Consider the following 15,211-nt stretch of genomic DNA (forward strand, 5'->3'; position numbering starts at 1 on the left):
TGTAAACGAAGACTAACCAACAACTATTTATTTTGTTTGGTTTTGTGGTTGAGATATACAACTAAGGTGCAGAGAGAGAGATTAGGTGGGTCACTTTTAGGTATGAGATGGAAATGTCTTACCACATGTTAAATATGAAAAATAATTGCTAATAATCATAACGAGTTGCTATATGTAGGGACTAGTATATTATTTGTTTATTTCATAGTTCCACTCTTTTCCTTACGCTCCCTTCCGCGTCCACGTACACATCTAAAGATATTCGAAACTTCGAAGAGCCAAGAGGAAATATATGTACTTTTAATATACGTTGTAAATATATATATTTGAAATCTTTTAATATGTTTTGAATACATCATGTACGCATTCAAACGAAAATCTATTATTGATGAAGAATTTGAATTGTATAACGGAAAGAGGACTTTAATTAATCAACAAACATATAATGGTGTATAATGACTTTATGAGTCTGACTGACCCACTCGAATTTGATTGCGCTGTTTAGTAGTGTAGTGTGTTGTGGAACAAACGGGTTGAATTTTTGAGTGCTCAGTTGGTATGATCAGCTCCGTCGCTTTCATGTTTTGGAATGAGGAGAAACGGTTTCTTTCTCTTTTTTGTTTTTTTCTTTCTTTTGATCTTTGTAATTTGTATGTGTTAAGCTTTACATACTACTAGAAGATATCCCGTGCTTAAATCACGAGTCAAGCACGCGTCAACATTTTAAAAAAAAATTATAATATAATAATAAAATTATTGTTTTCACAAAATCTTAATTTGAAATATAATAATAAAAATTAAAATAATAATTATAATAATAATCTCAGGATAATAATAAAAATTATTGTTTTAAAAATTAATTAGGAAAATCATAATTTGAAATCTTAACAAAATCTTCAAAATATAGTTATTAAAAATAATTATATTTTCTACTTCGATATAAAATCTTAGTTTTTGAAATCTTGATTGGTTTATATTTTAAAAAAAATACATAGTAATTTTCGTCCATAATTTATTAGAGAGAGAAAATAATTTTTTAACTAATAATTATTTAAAATCAATGGCATGACAATGTAAAATTAAAGAAGAAAATAATTCTATTTGAAAAATTTAATCCGTATTTTTTAAAAATCTAAGCTGTTAATTTTTATTTTTTTATTTTTTCAAATACAAATTAGTTTTGATTTGAATTATTTTTTTTTTACTTTTCTAGATTTTTTGTATTTTATCAGTCAGTATTTTTTTATTAATTTTATTTATTTAATTAATTAAGTTTTTCTAATGGTAATTAAATGTAATTTTTTACACATTTTAAGTTTAATTTCATATTTGTATTTTCCAATTAATATAGAAGGATATAAAAGTGGTGGGCTAATCATTATATTATTTTGATTCTCCAAATTTCTTGGGGTCGGAAACAATATAATATAATATGAAAGGATATAAAACAAATGAAAATATATACACATGAAATCATTGTTATTAGCCCCCCATAACAAAAACACTCAACTCAACAATAATGGATTTTTCTTTGTTTCTTTAGTCACTGAAATTATCAAAAAAAAACTAAATAGATACAGAAAACATCACACATTTTTATTTTTATTTTGATGTTTTTGATTTTACACCAAGATTTGTGTAATCACATGTTTGGAATCCAAGATTTGTGTTATCATCGAATAGTCGAGGCCATGGCATTGGCACAAAGCCTTAGATTATCTTTTGAGTCAACTTTGTTAGCCACCGGCGCCGGAACTCTCCACTTGATCTCCGGCATGATCTGCTTTTTTCCTTTCCTTCCTCCATATCACTTATTATTTTTATTTTTTATTTAATTAAATTCTTGTTTCCTTTATACAGTTCAAATTGTTCATAAAATAATAAATTTTCATTTGTTGCGTACACTGTAAAGTATATGATGTATTCAAAATATTTCATTTATATATCTACAACGTAAATAAAAAAATACATATATATGTCATTTCAATGGAAATGTCTTACGCAGGAACAAATTTATCAGAAGCATCGATCGTTTATCATTTACACTTCAATTTCTCTGTTGAGCGCGTGACGAAATTTTAGTTTAACCTTTTACTAACGTCTAAGATCGATAATAAAATGAAAAGAATATTTATTTAGATTAGTTTTTATGATATACATATTTCTATATTTTTTTATTTTAATGTATCAAAAATAGAAATGATTATGTCATCACTAACGGTGTTTAATTAACGGAAGTACCGTATGATCGTTAGGGATTATACGAACTAGGATTATCTATATGAATATATAATATTTGTGTATATAATTTAAACTAAAGACTTCATATTATTGAATTTCTAGATTAAATCACAAAGGGAAATGACATTAAATCAGTCAAAGATACAGGAAATTAAAATTTAAAAGCTGATTAAGCAAAAGAAGAAGAAAAAACAAATTCTAAACAGCTGGTTAAGCAATACTTAAAAAAACATCTCTAAAGAAAAAAAAACCTTAAAACTCAAAAGTTACTGAGATCATTGTCCTCGAAAAAATCAGGCGCCGTGTAGATGTTTGGCCAAGTCGTTCTCCTATCCATCTGAATTTTCTCGTGTGATCTCTTCACAAACAGGCTGCGCAACCTTCCAAGTTCTATATCGCGTAAGCGAAAATATTCCTTTTTATTAGTTTCACGACAAATCAACCAGTCCAATATTTGTAAATACATGATTATATAGATGCAGACAAACCATAGGACTAAGTATGTAATCGTGCTCGCATTATCTATTATTTCATCACGCCGTGTCTCGAACATCGCATAAGTAGATGAAAACAGAAGAGGTGCACTAGTTACGTTGTATAACTAAAACAATTGTACGAGGATATGTATATAAGTATATATATATATATATATATATATATATTACGAGATCTAACTCGATCTACATTACGTATCCAATTAAAAAAAAATTAAGCATTACATTTATCTGATTTTGATTTTTCAACTATTTAGATTTTTAATGGATATTCTCTGAAACTAATTCCCATTAAATTAGTAAATAGATAATAAGGAATTACATAAATCTCATAATATATGTAAAAAATCAAAAGAATTTAGGCATCACACTTATCCATTAATTATTAAACTACGTACATATCCTAATTAATTAATATTTATAATGCAGGTTGAAAATTTGTAAACTTATCCTAATTAGTTAGGAGGAGCCTTCGGTAGGGTAAACTTTATATGTGTCGTTTATTTTATAAACAAAGTCTTTAACCATTACGCGTAGTCTTCATCTTCAACAAGAACTGGTTGAGTTTTTAGAGGAGTCGTCTCTCCCTTTGGAGATGGATAATACATCACGATATGAAGAAACTGTAAAAGTGTTGTTTTGGGTAATGACGGTGATGTCTTTCATTGTTATCGTTTTCGGCGCTTCTCTTTGTAGTAGAGCTTGCTCGGCAATGCCGTCTAGTGAGAAAGATGAAAGAGATTGCGCAACCCATGAATCCATGTTATGATGGACGATCGATCGAGGCGACGAACACAGCTGTTTGCCAACCAAATTAGATCAGAATCTAGGTCATTAATTAGGGACTTTTCGTCACCTTTTAGTCTTTTTAGGTTTCATTTTGTTTGGATATCTTTTGTTGGTTATATATAACGGTTTTAAATATTTGCTTGCTTAGTTAGCATTATTATTGTTATGTATATATATTTTTGACATATCAGAGATTTATATGAAGTCATCTTAATCATCGGGAAACAATGATCTTAAGAAATTATTATACATTTTTTGCTGGTCAAGCTAGAAATTATTATTCTATTATTCTATATATAGCAAAAATATTGGAAATCACAACTCAAATTGTTCGTTTGGACACTTTGTCGATCGATCGACCATGAATGATGATGCGTTAGCATATTTGTATTACACGTTATAGCCTATATTTTTTTCCTTGTATAAATTCTAATAGCATATTTGTATCTGAGATCTCTTCTCTTGTGTGATCTCTTCAAAAACCGCCTTCAACCTTCCGAGTTCTATATCGCGTAAACGCTCGCAGTATCTATTATATCATCACGTTGTGCGTCGAACTTTGCAGAAGTAGATGAAAACAAAAGAGGTGTGCTAGATATTATTATTATTATTATTGATAATATTCGTTGAGCTGTATAACTAAAACAATTCACGTGTATTACTGCGAGATCTAATTCCATCAACAGTACTAGCCATTCTGTTAAAAATAAAATTAAAAAGTTATGCATTACATTCCTTTTATCCTTTTTGGGCTAAGACACTCCTTTTATCTAGGCTAGATTTTTTCAGCTGTTTAGATTTTTAATTGATATTCTGTAGAACCAAGTCCCATTAAATTAGTAAATAGTCCCATAAATGTTCTTGCGGTCGAAAAAAGAAGAAGTTAGATAACTGTTATTATATATATATATATATATATATATAATGATCTTTATCATATATATATATATATAATGATCTTTATCATCCGTAATTATCATAAGAACTTTTTTTTTTTCCATTTTTTTTATTTTGTCAAACTAGAAATTACTCCATTATTCTATATAACTCTGTTTGACAATGAATCAAAATAATAGTTTTCTTACTGGATTACAACAACAACTAGCAAATATATTGAAAATCTCAAATAAAATTGTTCATTTGGCACTTTGTCGATCGATCAACCATGGATGATAATCCGTTAGCATATTTGTATTACACGGTCGGATCCATATACTTTTTCCTTATCTATGGTGGAATCTTCGGAATTTATTTGTTTCGTCAGTGGCTATCTCTGCTCGTCGACCAAGACAAGGACCAAGGATATAACCTCGTCAATCAAGTTTGAATACTGTTCATGGTTTTTCGTTAATCTTCGGATTTAGTTTTTTTTTTTTTTTTTTTTTTTTTTTTTTTTTTTTGGGCTATTAGTTGTAGTTTAATTTTGTTATTTGTTTTCTATTTTCTTAAATAATAAATTGATAATTCTGGCCATCGTCTTTCTTGATTCCTTAATTATGTCTTGCTCATCTCTCTCTCGCTCTTTGTAAATTTATGGTTGCGTTCTACTTTTTACAGACGGGTAAGAAAACATAAGTGACTGATATATATTAAAAATCCTAATTAATCGTGAAGGAATTATATATAATTTCATTGAATAAAGTGTTCAAGATCCTATATATCGAGTATGAATACTCTCTGCAGGGTAAGACATAAGAAATTTAGAATTAAAGAACCTACGTCTTGCATTAAATTAGGGTTTTGAAATTTTGCTTATATTTTGTGTGCCAATTTGTAGTCATAGCTAGCTCAGCTTTGACGGATGTCGTGTGAGAGAGTTTCTTAGTTGACGACTATTTTTATTTATTTATTTATTTTAATATATTTAGTATTATTGGTTTAAATATATCTCTAGGTTTTGTTATTTACAGTTTGTTGATGAATATCTTCATGTTTATAACATTTAATTCATAATTTTCTTAACTAATCGGGAACAATTTCCTACTTGACTTGAATCGTACGTAGTACTACTAGCTCCGTCGTACTAATTTATTGTGACCAATGAACCGTCGACCACGGAAAACAACCTCTCCGTTGCCACGTCACGACAGTCGGAGAATGCCACCTCCTAGATCCAGCTGAATCTGTTAAACCGTACTTGTCCTAATATAAATATAGATCAATTTTTTTTTGGACAAGTATTTTAAAAACCACGAAATGTTGGAATTTGACTTCCGCCTTCAAAATGTTTGATTGTACGTAGAAGATCAAACAAATTCTATAAAATGTTGTTTCTAATCCTAGAATAAAGAATACAATTAAAGAATTAAGGGTTTTAGAAACCCTCATTCATTTCTTTGAGTATCGCACAATGTGTTACTATGAGACTCGTGGAACAAGATTATGAAAAGTTTAGCTTGCGACGTTTTTCTTTGAGTCAGCTACTTGTGGATCGGATGTTGCGGATCCTGGCTACTTTTCTCTATAAACCATTTGACCATTAGATTAATTTTTATTTTTATTGTTTTTTTTTTAAATAAAAAAACTTATCCCCGATAACCTGTTTACTATTATATTTTTCTTGTCATGACCGGAGAATTCCAAAATAAAACTCAAACTAATCTCCTTTTTAAGAACCGAGTATTGTGGACGCCTTGATTGAGACTATATGTTTTACCATTAAATGTAGCTAAAGGAGAACGTATATGTAAACGTAAGACCAACCAACAACTCTTATTTTGTTTGGTTCGTGGTTGAGATATACAATAAAGGTGCAAAGAGAGAGAGAGAGAGAGATGGGCCACATTTAGGTATGAGATGGAAATGTCTTACCACATGTTAAATATGAAAACAATTGCTAATTATTATAACGAGTTGCTATTATATACTATATTATTAGTTTATTTATTGTATCCACTCTTTTTCTTATTACGCTCCCTTCCGCGTCCACACACATCTAAAGATATTCGAACCTTCGAAGAGCCAAGAAGAAGGTATATGTACTTTTTACATACGTTGTGAATATATATTTGAAATCTTTTAATATGTTTTGAATACATCATATACTTTATAGTGCGCGCATTCAGATGAAATATATTATTTTATGAAGTATTTGAATTGTATAACCGACAGAATAATTAATTAATCAACAAAAATATAATGGTATAAGTCTGACTGACCCATTCGAATTTGATTGCGCTGTTTAGTAGTGTAGTGTGTTTTAGTGTGTTGTGGAACAAACGGGTCCACACGTAATTATTCGGAAGCTAAAGGTAATATTACATACGTAGCTGAATTACAAGGTTTAAATACCTACTAACGCCATTTCTTCATTCATCATCTTTCTCCAAAGTCCAAACACCCAAAAAGCATAGAATAAACAAAAAATGGCTGGAGAGGAGTTGTTGAGACTGTTCGAGCAAAACTGGTCGGAGAGACTAATTCTCAAGAAAGACAAAGAGAATCTGAATGGAAAAAGTCGAGAGAAGCATGAAGAAACAGAGATTCCAAAGAAAAAAGAAGAAGAGGAAGATGTGAAGAATTTTCCGGTGAGGTTTCTTGTAGAGAGGGCTATGAGTGATGAGACGATGATGACAACGACGAGTTCCAAGACAAGTTTGTTTAGTTCTTCATCAGATGATTTGTTCTTGTCTCCTAGTCCTAGATCTGTCTTGCCCGTTAAAGCAACGCCGATGAAGCTTCAGACGATTCTCTCCGGGAAAGAAGTGAACGAGTTTAGGATTGCGGAAAGAGAGAGAGTACTTTCGGAGAAAAAAGATCTTCAGAGGAAGAAGATGATGATGATGATGAAGAGTAATGTAAGAAGAAGAAGAAAGGGAAAGAGTATGTCAGATTTGGAGTACGAGGAGCTTAAAGGGTTTATGGATCTAGGTTTTGTCTTTTCCGAGGAAGACCATAAAGACTCCGATCTGGTTTCGATTCTTCCTGGATTGCAAAGATTAGTGAAGAAAGATCATGATGGATTAGTGCAAGTAACAAATAAAGAAGAAGGAGAAGAAGAAGACAAGAGCAATGGAAACAGAGTAGCGAGACCGTATTTGTCAGAAGCGTGGGATCATTGTGGAGGAAGAAAAGGAAAAACACAGATCACGACGGATATAAAGTGGAGAGTTCCGGCGCCGGCGACCAAGGAAGTTGACTTAAAAGACAATCTAAGGCTTTGGGCCCATGCCGTGGCCTCCACTATTCGATGATATATAACACACAAGTTTTGGGATTCTATTAAAATGCATGCAAACTTTTTCTGTATCAATACTTTTTGATCGGTTTTCAAAATTATGTGAATAAAAGAGAAAAAGTATGTTCGATCTCTCTAACTATTAACATGACCATATTGACCAAGAATAACAAATTCATCCTTGTTGGAGATGAGGATGAATCTATGATGAGGTGGTGGGCCAAAAATCATATCCAATAACACTCAACACTTGTCATATGCTACTTTTTTTGCCACGTCATTATCAGAAGAATTTTCACATTGTTGTGCAATAATCATGTTGATAACTACTACATTTCTTCCTAAAACATCGATATTAAACTTTAAGATACAATGGTAGTAAATAATTATATTTATTAGAATACTACAAGTCAATACTAATGCTGATAAATATTTCAATTTTTTAATATATGTAAAAAAGCCTAAACATCAATCTATTAGTAACGAGAAAAAAAATCAATTGATTAATAACATAGAAAATAAGTAAGTATTAGTGTATTATGATTCATCTAACATTTAGGAAATGTGGATATCCATGCATAAAGATAATTACGCTCGGTGGAATTTAGAGTTTCATACTATTTAATCTTCATAATTAGAAAATTTGCGATTTTTTGGTTGCACCAAGAATAATAATAATACCTCAATGTTTAAATAATAATTCTGATCAAACGGCTTAATGCTGTTTAAGTGTTAATGATAGGATAGCAAGACTACCATAGAATGGCTTCAATTATCTCACTTGGAATCAGGAAAACTTTTGATAAACTTAACCCGTTCTTGAGTGATAAATTTGATCAGATGCAATTAATTCTACTAATTTACGGCACAATTTGAAAAATGAAAAAAAAACTCATTCATTTTATATTTCACAGATAAATAAATGGAATAATATTCCATAGTCTTATATACACATTTCATTTAATGTATATAAAATGATACGTACTATATATATACACACAAATAACATTTTTCAAAATGCACAAAACTTACTCACTTAAATATCTAGTAAATATGGTGGATTAGTTATTTTCCGCTAAAAAAATTACTGTGGGATAGAAAGTTTAATTGTAGAAGTCTTGACTGATACTGAAGTAACCAAGTTAGAAAATTGTTTGGTTGGCTACGTGGTTCTTCCTCTGCTTTTGTAATTAAATTTTAATATTTAAAATTGTCTATCTTGCAAATTTAATTGTGATTTGTCAAAAAAAATTGAGGTTTTTTTATTATTATTTCAGAATATGCTTGTAAGCCACAATTAAATTTCTGATTTCTCAAAAAAAAAAAAAATGGTTGATAAGCTTCTCAACATGATGAAGTTTAGATTGTGCTTAGATTACAGTTGTGCTTTATCTAATTTTTTTTGCTGATTCCATATGAGAACAAAGTTACAAATGATTTTGCTTCTCATATGGGGTTGATGTTCACCATCGCATTGGAAATAGACGTTGATTTGTTACAAAAAAAAACTAAATAATTAATTCCGCCAACCTTGATTCTTTATATTTCGTAGTTTTCAAAAATACTTTTCCAAAAACTGATCTATTTTTTTTTTTTGAAGGACAAGAAGGGATTAACAGATTCAGCGAGGGTAAAAATACTTTTCTAAAAATTGATCTAATTGATCTATGAGGTGGCTTTCTCCGAGGGTGGTGACGTTGCAACGGAGAGGTTGTTTTCCGTCGTCAAAAGTTCATGATAAAATTGATTATGATTCATTGATTACAATCAATTACACTTTACATAATTGTTAGAGTTATACAGGTACAAACTAGGATACATATACTATATGAATATATATATATATATATATATTTGTGTATTTAAATTTTAACGAAGAGTCTATGACTTCATATTACTGAATTTCTAGATTAAATTACAAACAAGAAAAATGACCTTAAATTAGTAAAAAGATAGAGGAACTTAAAGTTTATTAAACGCTGCACAAACATTCTTGTAGACTTAATTATATAACCTTAATAGTTGCTGAGGTCGTCTCCATCTGAATTCTCGTGGGTGAACTTAAAGCTTATTAAACGCTGCACAAAAATCAGAGATATATAGTTTGGCTAAAATCGTTTTCTTCTCCATCTGAATTCTCGTGGGTGATCTCTCCATCCGGCTGAGACCTTCCAAGTTCTATATCGCGTAAGCGAAAATATTCCTTTTTATTAGTTTCACGACAAATCAACCAGTCCAATATTTGTAAATACATGATTATATAGATGCAGACAAACCATAGGACTAAGTATGTAATCGTGCTCGCATTATCTATTATTTCATCACGCCGTGTCTCGAACATCGCATAAGTAGATGAAATTTCAACTTGTTTTAAACACACACAATAGAAGAGGTGCGCTAGCTGTATAACTAAAAGTCTAAAACAATTGTATGAGAACTAGCTGTATATATATTACGAGATCTAATTCGATCCCACATTAGGTCTCCTAATAAAAAAAAAATAATAATAATTAAGCATTACATTGATCTGATCTAGATTTTTCAACTGTTTAGATTTTTAATGGATATTCTCTGAAACCAAGTCCCATTAAATTAGTAAATAGATAATGAGGAATTACATAAATCTCATAATATATGTAAAAAATCACAAGAATTTAGGCATGGCACTTATCCATTAATTACTAAACTACGTACATACGTTAATTAATTAATACTCCCTCCGTTTCAATATGTAAGATGTTTTGGTCTTTTTCAAAATATAATATGTTTTGTAACTTTTCATGCAAAATTTAATATATATTTAATAATCTGTAATCATTATTTATGCAGTCTTCTTTATTATTGGTTGAATCTTTTTTAATTTAAATATATATAATACTTTTTAAAAGAAAAATAAACTATTTTAATATGTGTGCTTTACCTTAAACATCCTATATTTTGAAACGGAGGGAGTAATCTATATGATGCATGTAAAAACCCTAGTTAGGAGCCTTTTGGTAGGGTAAACAGTTCTTCTATATATGTGTCGTTTATTTTATAAACAAAGTCTTTAACCATTACGCGTAGTCTTCATCTTCAACAAGAACTGGTTGAGTTTTTAGGAGTCGTCTCTCCCTTTGGAGATGGATAATACATCACGATATGAAGAAACTGTAAAAGTGTTGTTTTGGGTAATGACGGTGATGTCTTTCATTGTTATCGTTTTCGGCGCTTCTCTTTGTAGTAGAGCTTGCTCGGCGATGCCGTCTAGTGAGAAAGATGAAAGAGAAAGATAACATGGACGATCGATCGAGGCGACGCACACAGCTGTTTGCCAACCAAATTAGATTAGTTAAAGTCTTAGAATTAATTAGGGACTTTCCGTTATCTCTTTTACTCTTTTTAGGTTTACTTTTGTTAATTTGGATTTTTTTTTTTTGGTTATATGTATCGGTTTAAAATATTTGGTTGATTAATTAGCATTATTATATTGTCATTATATTTTAACATATCAGAGATTCAGATGAGCTTTATCATCGGGAGACAATTATCTTAAGAATTTCTTATTATCCATTTTTTTTTTTGTCAAACTAGAAATTACTCCATTATTCTATATAAAACTATATATTTGACAAATGAATCAAAATCATATTTTTCTAACTGGATTACAACAACAACTAGCAAATATATTGAAAATCACAACTAAAATTGTTCGTTTGGACACTTTGTCGATCGATCGACCATGGATGATGATGCATTAGCATACTTGTATTACACGGTCGGATCCATATTCTTTTTCCTTATCTATGGTGGAATCTTTGGACTTTATTTGTTTCGTCAGTGGCTATCTATGATCGTCGACCAAGACAAGGACCAAAGATACAACCTCGTCAATCAAGTTTGAATACTGTTCATGGTTTTTCGTTAAGTATGGGATTAATTTTATTTTATTTTTTCGCTATGAGAGATTTACTTTAATTTGTTATTAGTTTTTCATTTTTTTATATAATAAATTGAAATTCTGGACATCGTCTTTCAATAGTATCGATTCCTTCATTATGTTTTGCTCATCTCTGATATCTCTCGCTCTTTGTAATTGTATGGTTGCGTTCTAGTTTTGACAGACGAGTACATGAAGAGAACCCAAGCTAGTGACTGAAATATATTAAAAATCCTAATCCTTCGTACGTGAAGGAATTATAATATAGCCAGTAGCCTGATTGAATAAAGTGTTCCGGATCCTATATATGGAGAATGAATACTCTGAAGGGTAAGACATAAGCAATTTAGAATTAAAGAAACTACGCAAAGCCCAAAAACACAAGGAGAAGCAAAACTAGTTTAATCTACACTTGAAAAAGCGAAGATGTCAGAACTCCAACTTCTTCTAGGTCTGTCGTAGTAGAAGATCGTAACTTTGATCTTCGAATATATTCCACGTATAAGTCGTCGTCGTGAATATTGTAAGTCTTGGCATATCGGATTATAAAGAAGCAGCCGAAGATGGAGATAAAGATAAGGACAAGTGCGATGATCATCGCCGAAAACAAAAATATCAATTGTATGTCGATCCATTCAAGAGACCCCTCCGCTGGATACTCCATCGACGCTATCATCGACGCCTCTACTTGTAATTATGATCAGCCCTATATGTCAATCTCTAGTATATATATATACAGTATATTCTTGATTGGATCAAACCAGATAGTCTAACTAAATTTCCTATGATTCTTTATATATTCCCTTATTATATATTTATTTACTAAAATCTTAGTATAATTGAATGATAATCACTTGATTATTTCCTCATTATCTATCTGTTATGCACTATAACACAATTATCTTGCATAGTAACCTCCAAGTCTAGTGACGTCAATGTTAAAGTTTTAATTTATCTATTATACTATTTTATATTCTAGGCGTTGGAAAAGTATATTATACATAAAAATTGAGTACGTTACTTTAATACACTTGTTTTTTTTTTCCTTAATCGATGTGAGAACAAAGCTATACAAGTCTAGAACGCGACATGATACACCTGTACGGCTGTGCTGAATGAAATTATTACATATAAAATCTAGTAAGAAGCCTACTTACCTATATAAACTATAAGAGACTTATGTCCATGTGGTTTCAGTTGTCTCCTTTAGAGGCGGTGTCGGGGAGTTTGAAGGTGGGGCGCTTATCAACGCCTCTTCGTGAGTATTCCCTCCATCTCCTAGCTGCTGCGGCCGCTCGCTGTGCTCGTTCTTGTACTTCTTCCTCTGTCACATACATCGAAATGAGTAAACACATGTATGTTATGATCATTAGCCAAAGACGAAGAGAGCTTACTGTCATCAATCTTACCGCTTTTCTGGTAATCATTCTGTTGGCCCCAGAGGTTATCCCAATAGGAAGGTGCTTCGTCTGTGTTTTTCCGCTTCATCATTCTACTTCTAGCTTGATTCTGAAACATAGGTAAGCACGAGTTGATGTTATGTTTATCTAAAAGATTGCAAATAGCTTTGCAAGGATTTCAAATGATGATGAATGATGATAGTTCATACCAAAACTTTTGCTTGCCTCTTTTCCCATCGAGATCTCGCCTGAAATGGGATTCAAAGATTGATCAGTTAGATGAAAAATACAGAATAATAGGCAATCTTGTTTCGCAAAGGAAGAAAACATGGGCCAAAGTCAATTTGTAAGTGGGAATAAAAAGGCTAAAGAGTAGAAGGAGAAAGACTAGGAGCATTTCAGCTACAGAACAGAGGAGTTTTTCTTTCCTTCTTACCATTCTGAAAACATCAACTGCTCCTGACCCCATTCCAGAAAGCATCAGAGCAACCTGATCAATCAATGACAATTCCAACGGCTTAAAATAATATTCAGCAGTTTGGTAACAAGTATATAATCAAGAAATCATAGCAATGCCTTGTGGTTCTTTTCAATGAACAATAAGAGATATGCTTGTCTTACATTTACTCTTTCAACCCTTCGCATCTCATCTTCAAGTAATGACAACTGTGCAGCAGAAGTCTGATGGATGCAATCAACCGGGCTGAAAACAAAACATAAAAAAGGCATCTCCAAATCAGTTCCCCACCAGGAGTATTATTATACTTCACAATCAGTTGCAGCATCTACAGAATATAAACCTACCATGTCTCAACCGCAAGCTGAATTAAATCTGGGTTGCCACGCTGGTTACAGGCCCTTGCTCTTCCAAAATCTTCCTCAATTTCAAAGATATCTGGAGCCACATTGGCACAATTTTTGCAGCCTGTTAAACAGCAAACACAGATCCAGAATCATCAGAGTCAGTACCAAAGTGTTTCACCACGGCCACAAACGAAGTGCATAGAATTGAAAATTGAAGAAAATAAAATACCTATACAAGCAAACTCATCAACAAAAACATGATCTCTTGGGCTAGAGTCATCAAGAAAAGGATTGGTGGCAGTCACAGCATAACCATGAATTTCATCGTAAACCATACGCTGTACAGGGTCACTTAGAATCTGCAATGCAACACAAGCACATGGAAACTTACAACTAAGTCTAAAAACGCATACAAAATGTAAATGTGAAGTCAAGTAAGAAACTTACTCACCTCATAGATATCGTTAATGAAGATGCAGAAATTTGTGGTTTCAGGGTCATTGCCACTCAAGTCTGGATGGCAAGATTTCATACAGTTATAGTAAGCTTTCTTAATCTCCGCCGGTGTAGCATCTGGAAGCTATTTTGACATACCAAAAAGCCAAGTGATTAAAGTTACAACCTTTAGATCCAAACGATTGTAACCCGTTCTAATAAATCTATCTAGCTACAACTATATGTTATAATGATGTACTTCAAAATTAAAATGCAGAGTCTTTTTGCATGATACACACAATCTTTGGATTTTTAATAACTTTGTAACCCATCTAAAGCTTCAAAATTTTGACAATGATGAGTCTATCTAGCTTCAAAATCCCTAACGCGAGTATAAAAGAATCGGATTTGGAATTAGGGTTTTTGGGGTTACTTACGAGTCCAAGAACAGCATAGTAATCATCGGCGACATCACCGGTGGAAAGAGAAGAAGCATCTTCAGTTGCAACTCTCAACCTCCCGATGGAACCACTTCGCTTCTTTCCGGCGTAACGAGGTAAGCCGCCCCAAGACGACGAAGAAGCACCGGTGGTGGTCTTCGCCGAGAACCGCGACGACGACGCACCTGATCTGGAGCTAAGAACTGAGTTCTGGAACTTCAATAGATCCGTACAAACAGGGGAAAGTATCTGCGCCATTTGAAACAAAGGTCCGGTACAACAAGTACAATCCGAATCAGATCCGACCCGATCCTGCGTTCCGATCACTAACTACGACGCCCCCTTATTATGAATAAATATTGGGATCAATTTCGTTTTATTTTGAATTAATAAATTTATAATTTAAAGAGTTAAAGGCGTACGAGGGTCGGATGCTGACATGGCAAGATATGAACCACGGAAGGTTATTTGGAATCTGATATGAATCTAGCGGCGATCGGCGAAAGCGTGCT

General features: G+C 32.0%; 2 protein-coding genes across 2 annotated transcripts; one reads left to right on the top strand and one right to left on the bottom strand.

The window, feature by feature from the left end:
• The first annotated feature begins 6,574 nt into the window (after nucleotides 1-6,574).
• Nucleotides 6,575-7,833, top strand: LOC104785090 (uncharacterized). The gene has a single exon (XM_010510230.3). The coding sequence runs from the start codon at nucleotides 6,890-6,892 to the stop codon at nucleotides 7,715-7,717; it is 828 nt and encodes a 275-aa protein (XP_010508532.1). The 5' UTR covers nucleotides 6,575-6,889; the 3' UTR covers nucleotides 7,718-7,833.
• A 4,769-nt stretch (nucleotides 7,834-12,602) lies between these two features.
• Nucleotides 12,603-15,174, bottom strand: LOC104785091 (chaperone protein dnaJ C76, chloroplastic). The gene is made up of 9 exons (XM_010510231.3): nucleotides 14,697-15,174; nucleotides 14,276-14,404; nucleotides 14,054-14,183; nucleotides 13,825-13,945; nucleotides 13,642-13,723; nucleotides 13,457-13,510; nucleotides 13,230-13,268; nucleotides 13,030-13,129; nucleotides 12,603-12,944 (listed from the first exon to the last, which is right to left on the bottom strand). Exons 1-9 carry the CDS (start codon nucleotides 14,955-14,957, stop codon nucleotides 12,814-12,816), a joined length of 1,047 nt encoding a protein of 348 aa, XP_010508533.1. The 5' UTR covers nucleotides 14,958-15,174; the 3' UTR covers nucleotides 12,603-12,813.
• Nucleotides 15,175-15,211: the final 37 nt, after the last annotated feature.

This window comes from Camelina sativa, chromosome 5 (genome assembly GCF_030686135.1).
Source record: "Camelina sativa cultivar CO46 ecotype springtype chromosome 5, ASM3068613v1".
NCBI lineage: Eukaryota > Viridiplantae > Streptophyta > Magnoliopsida > Brassicales > Brassicaceae > Camelina > Camelina sativa.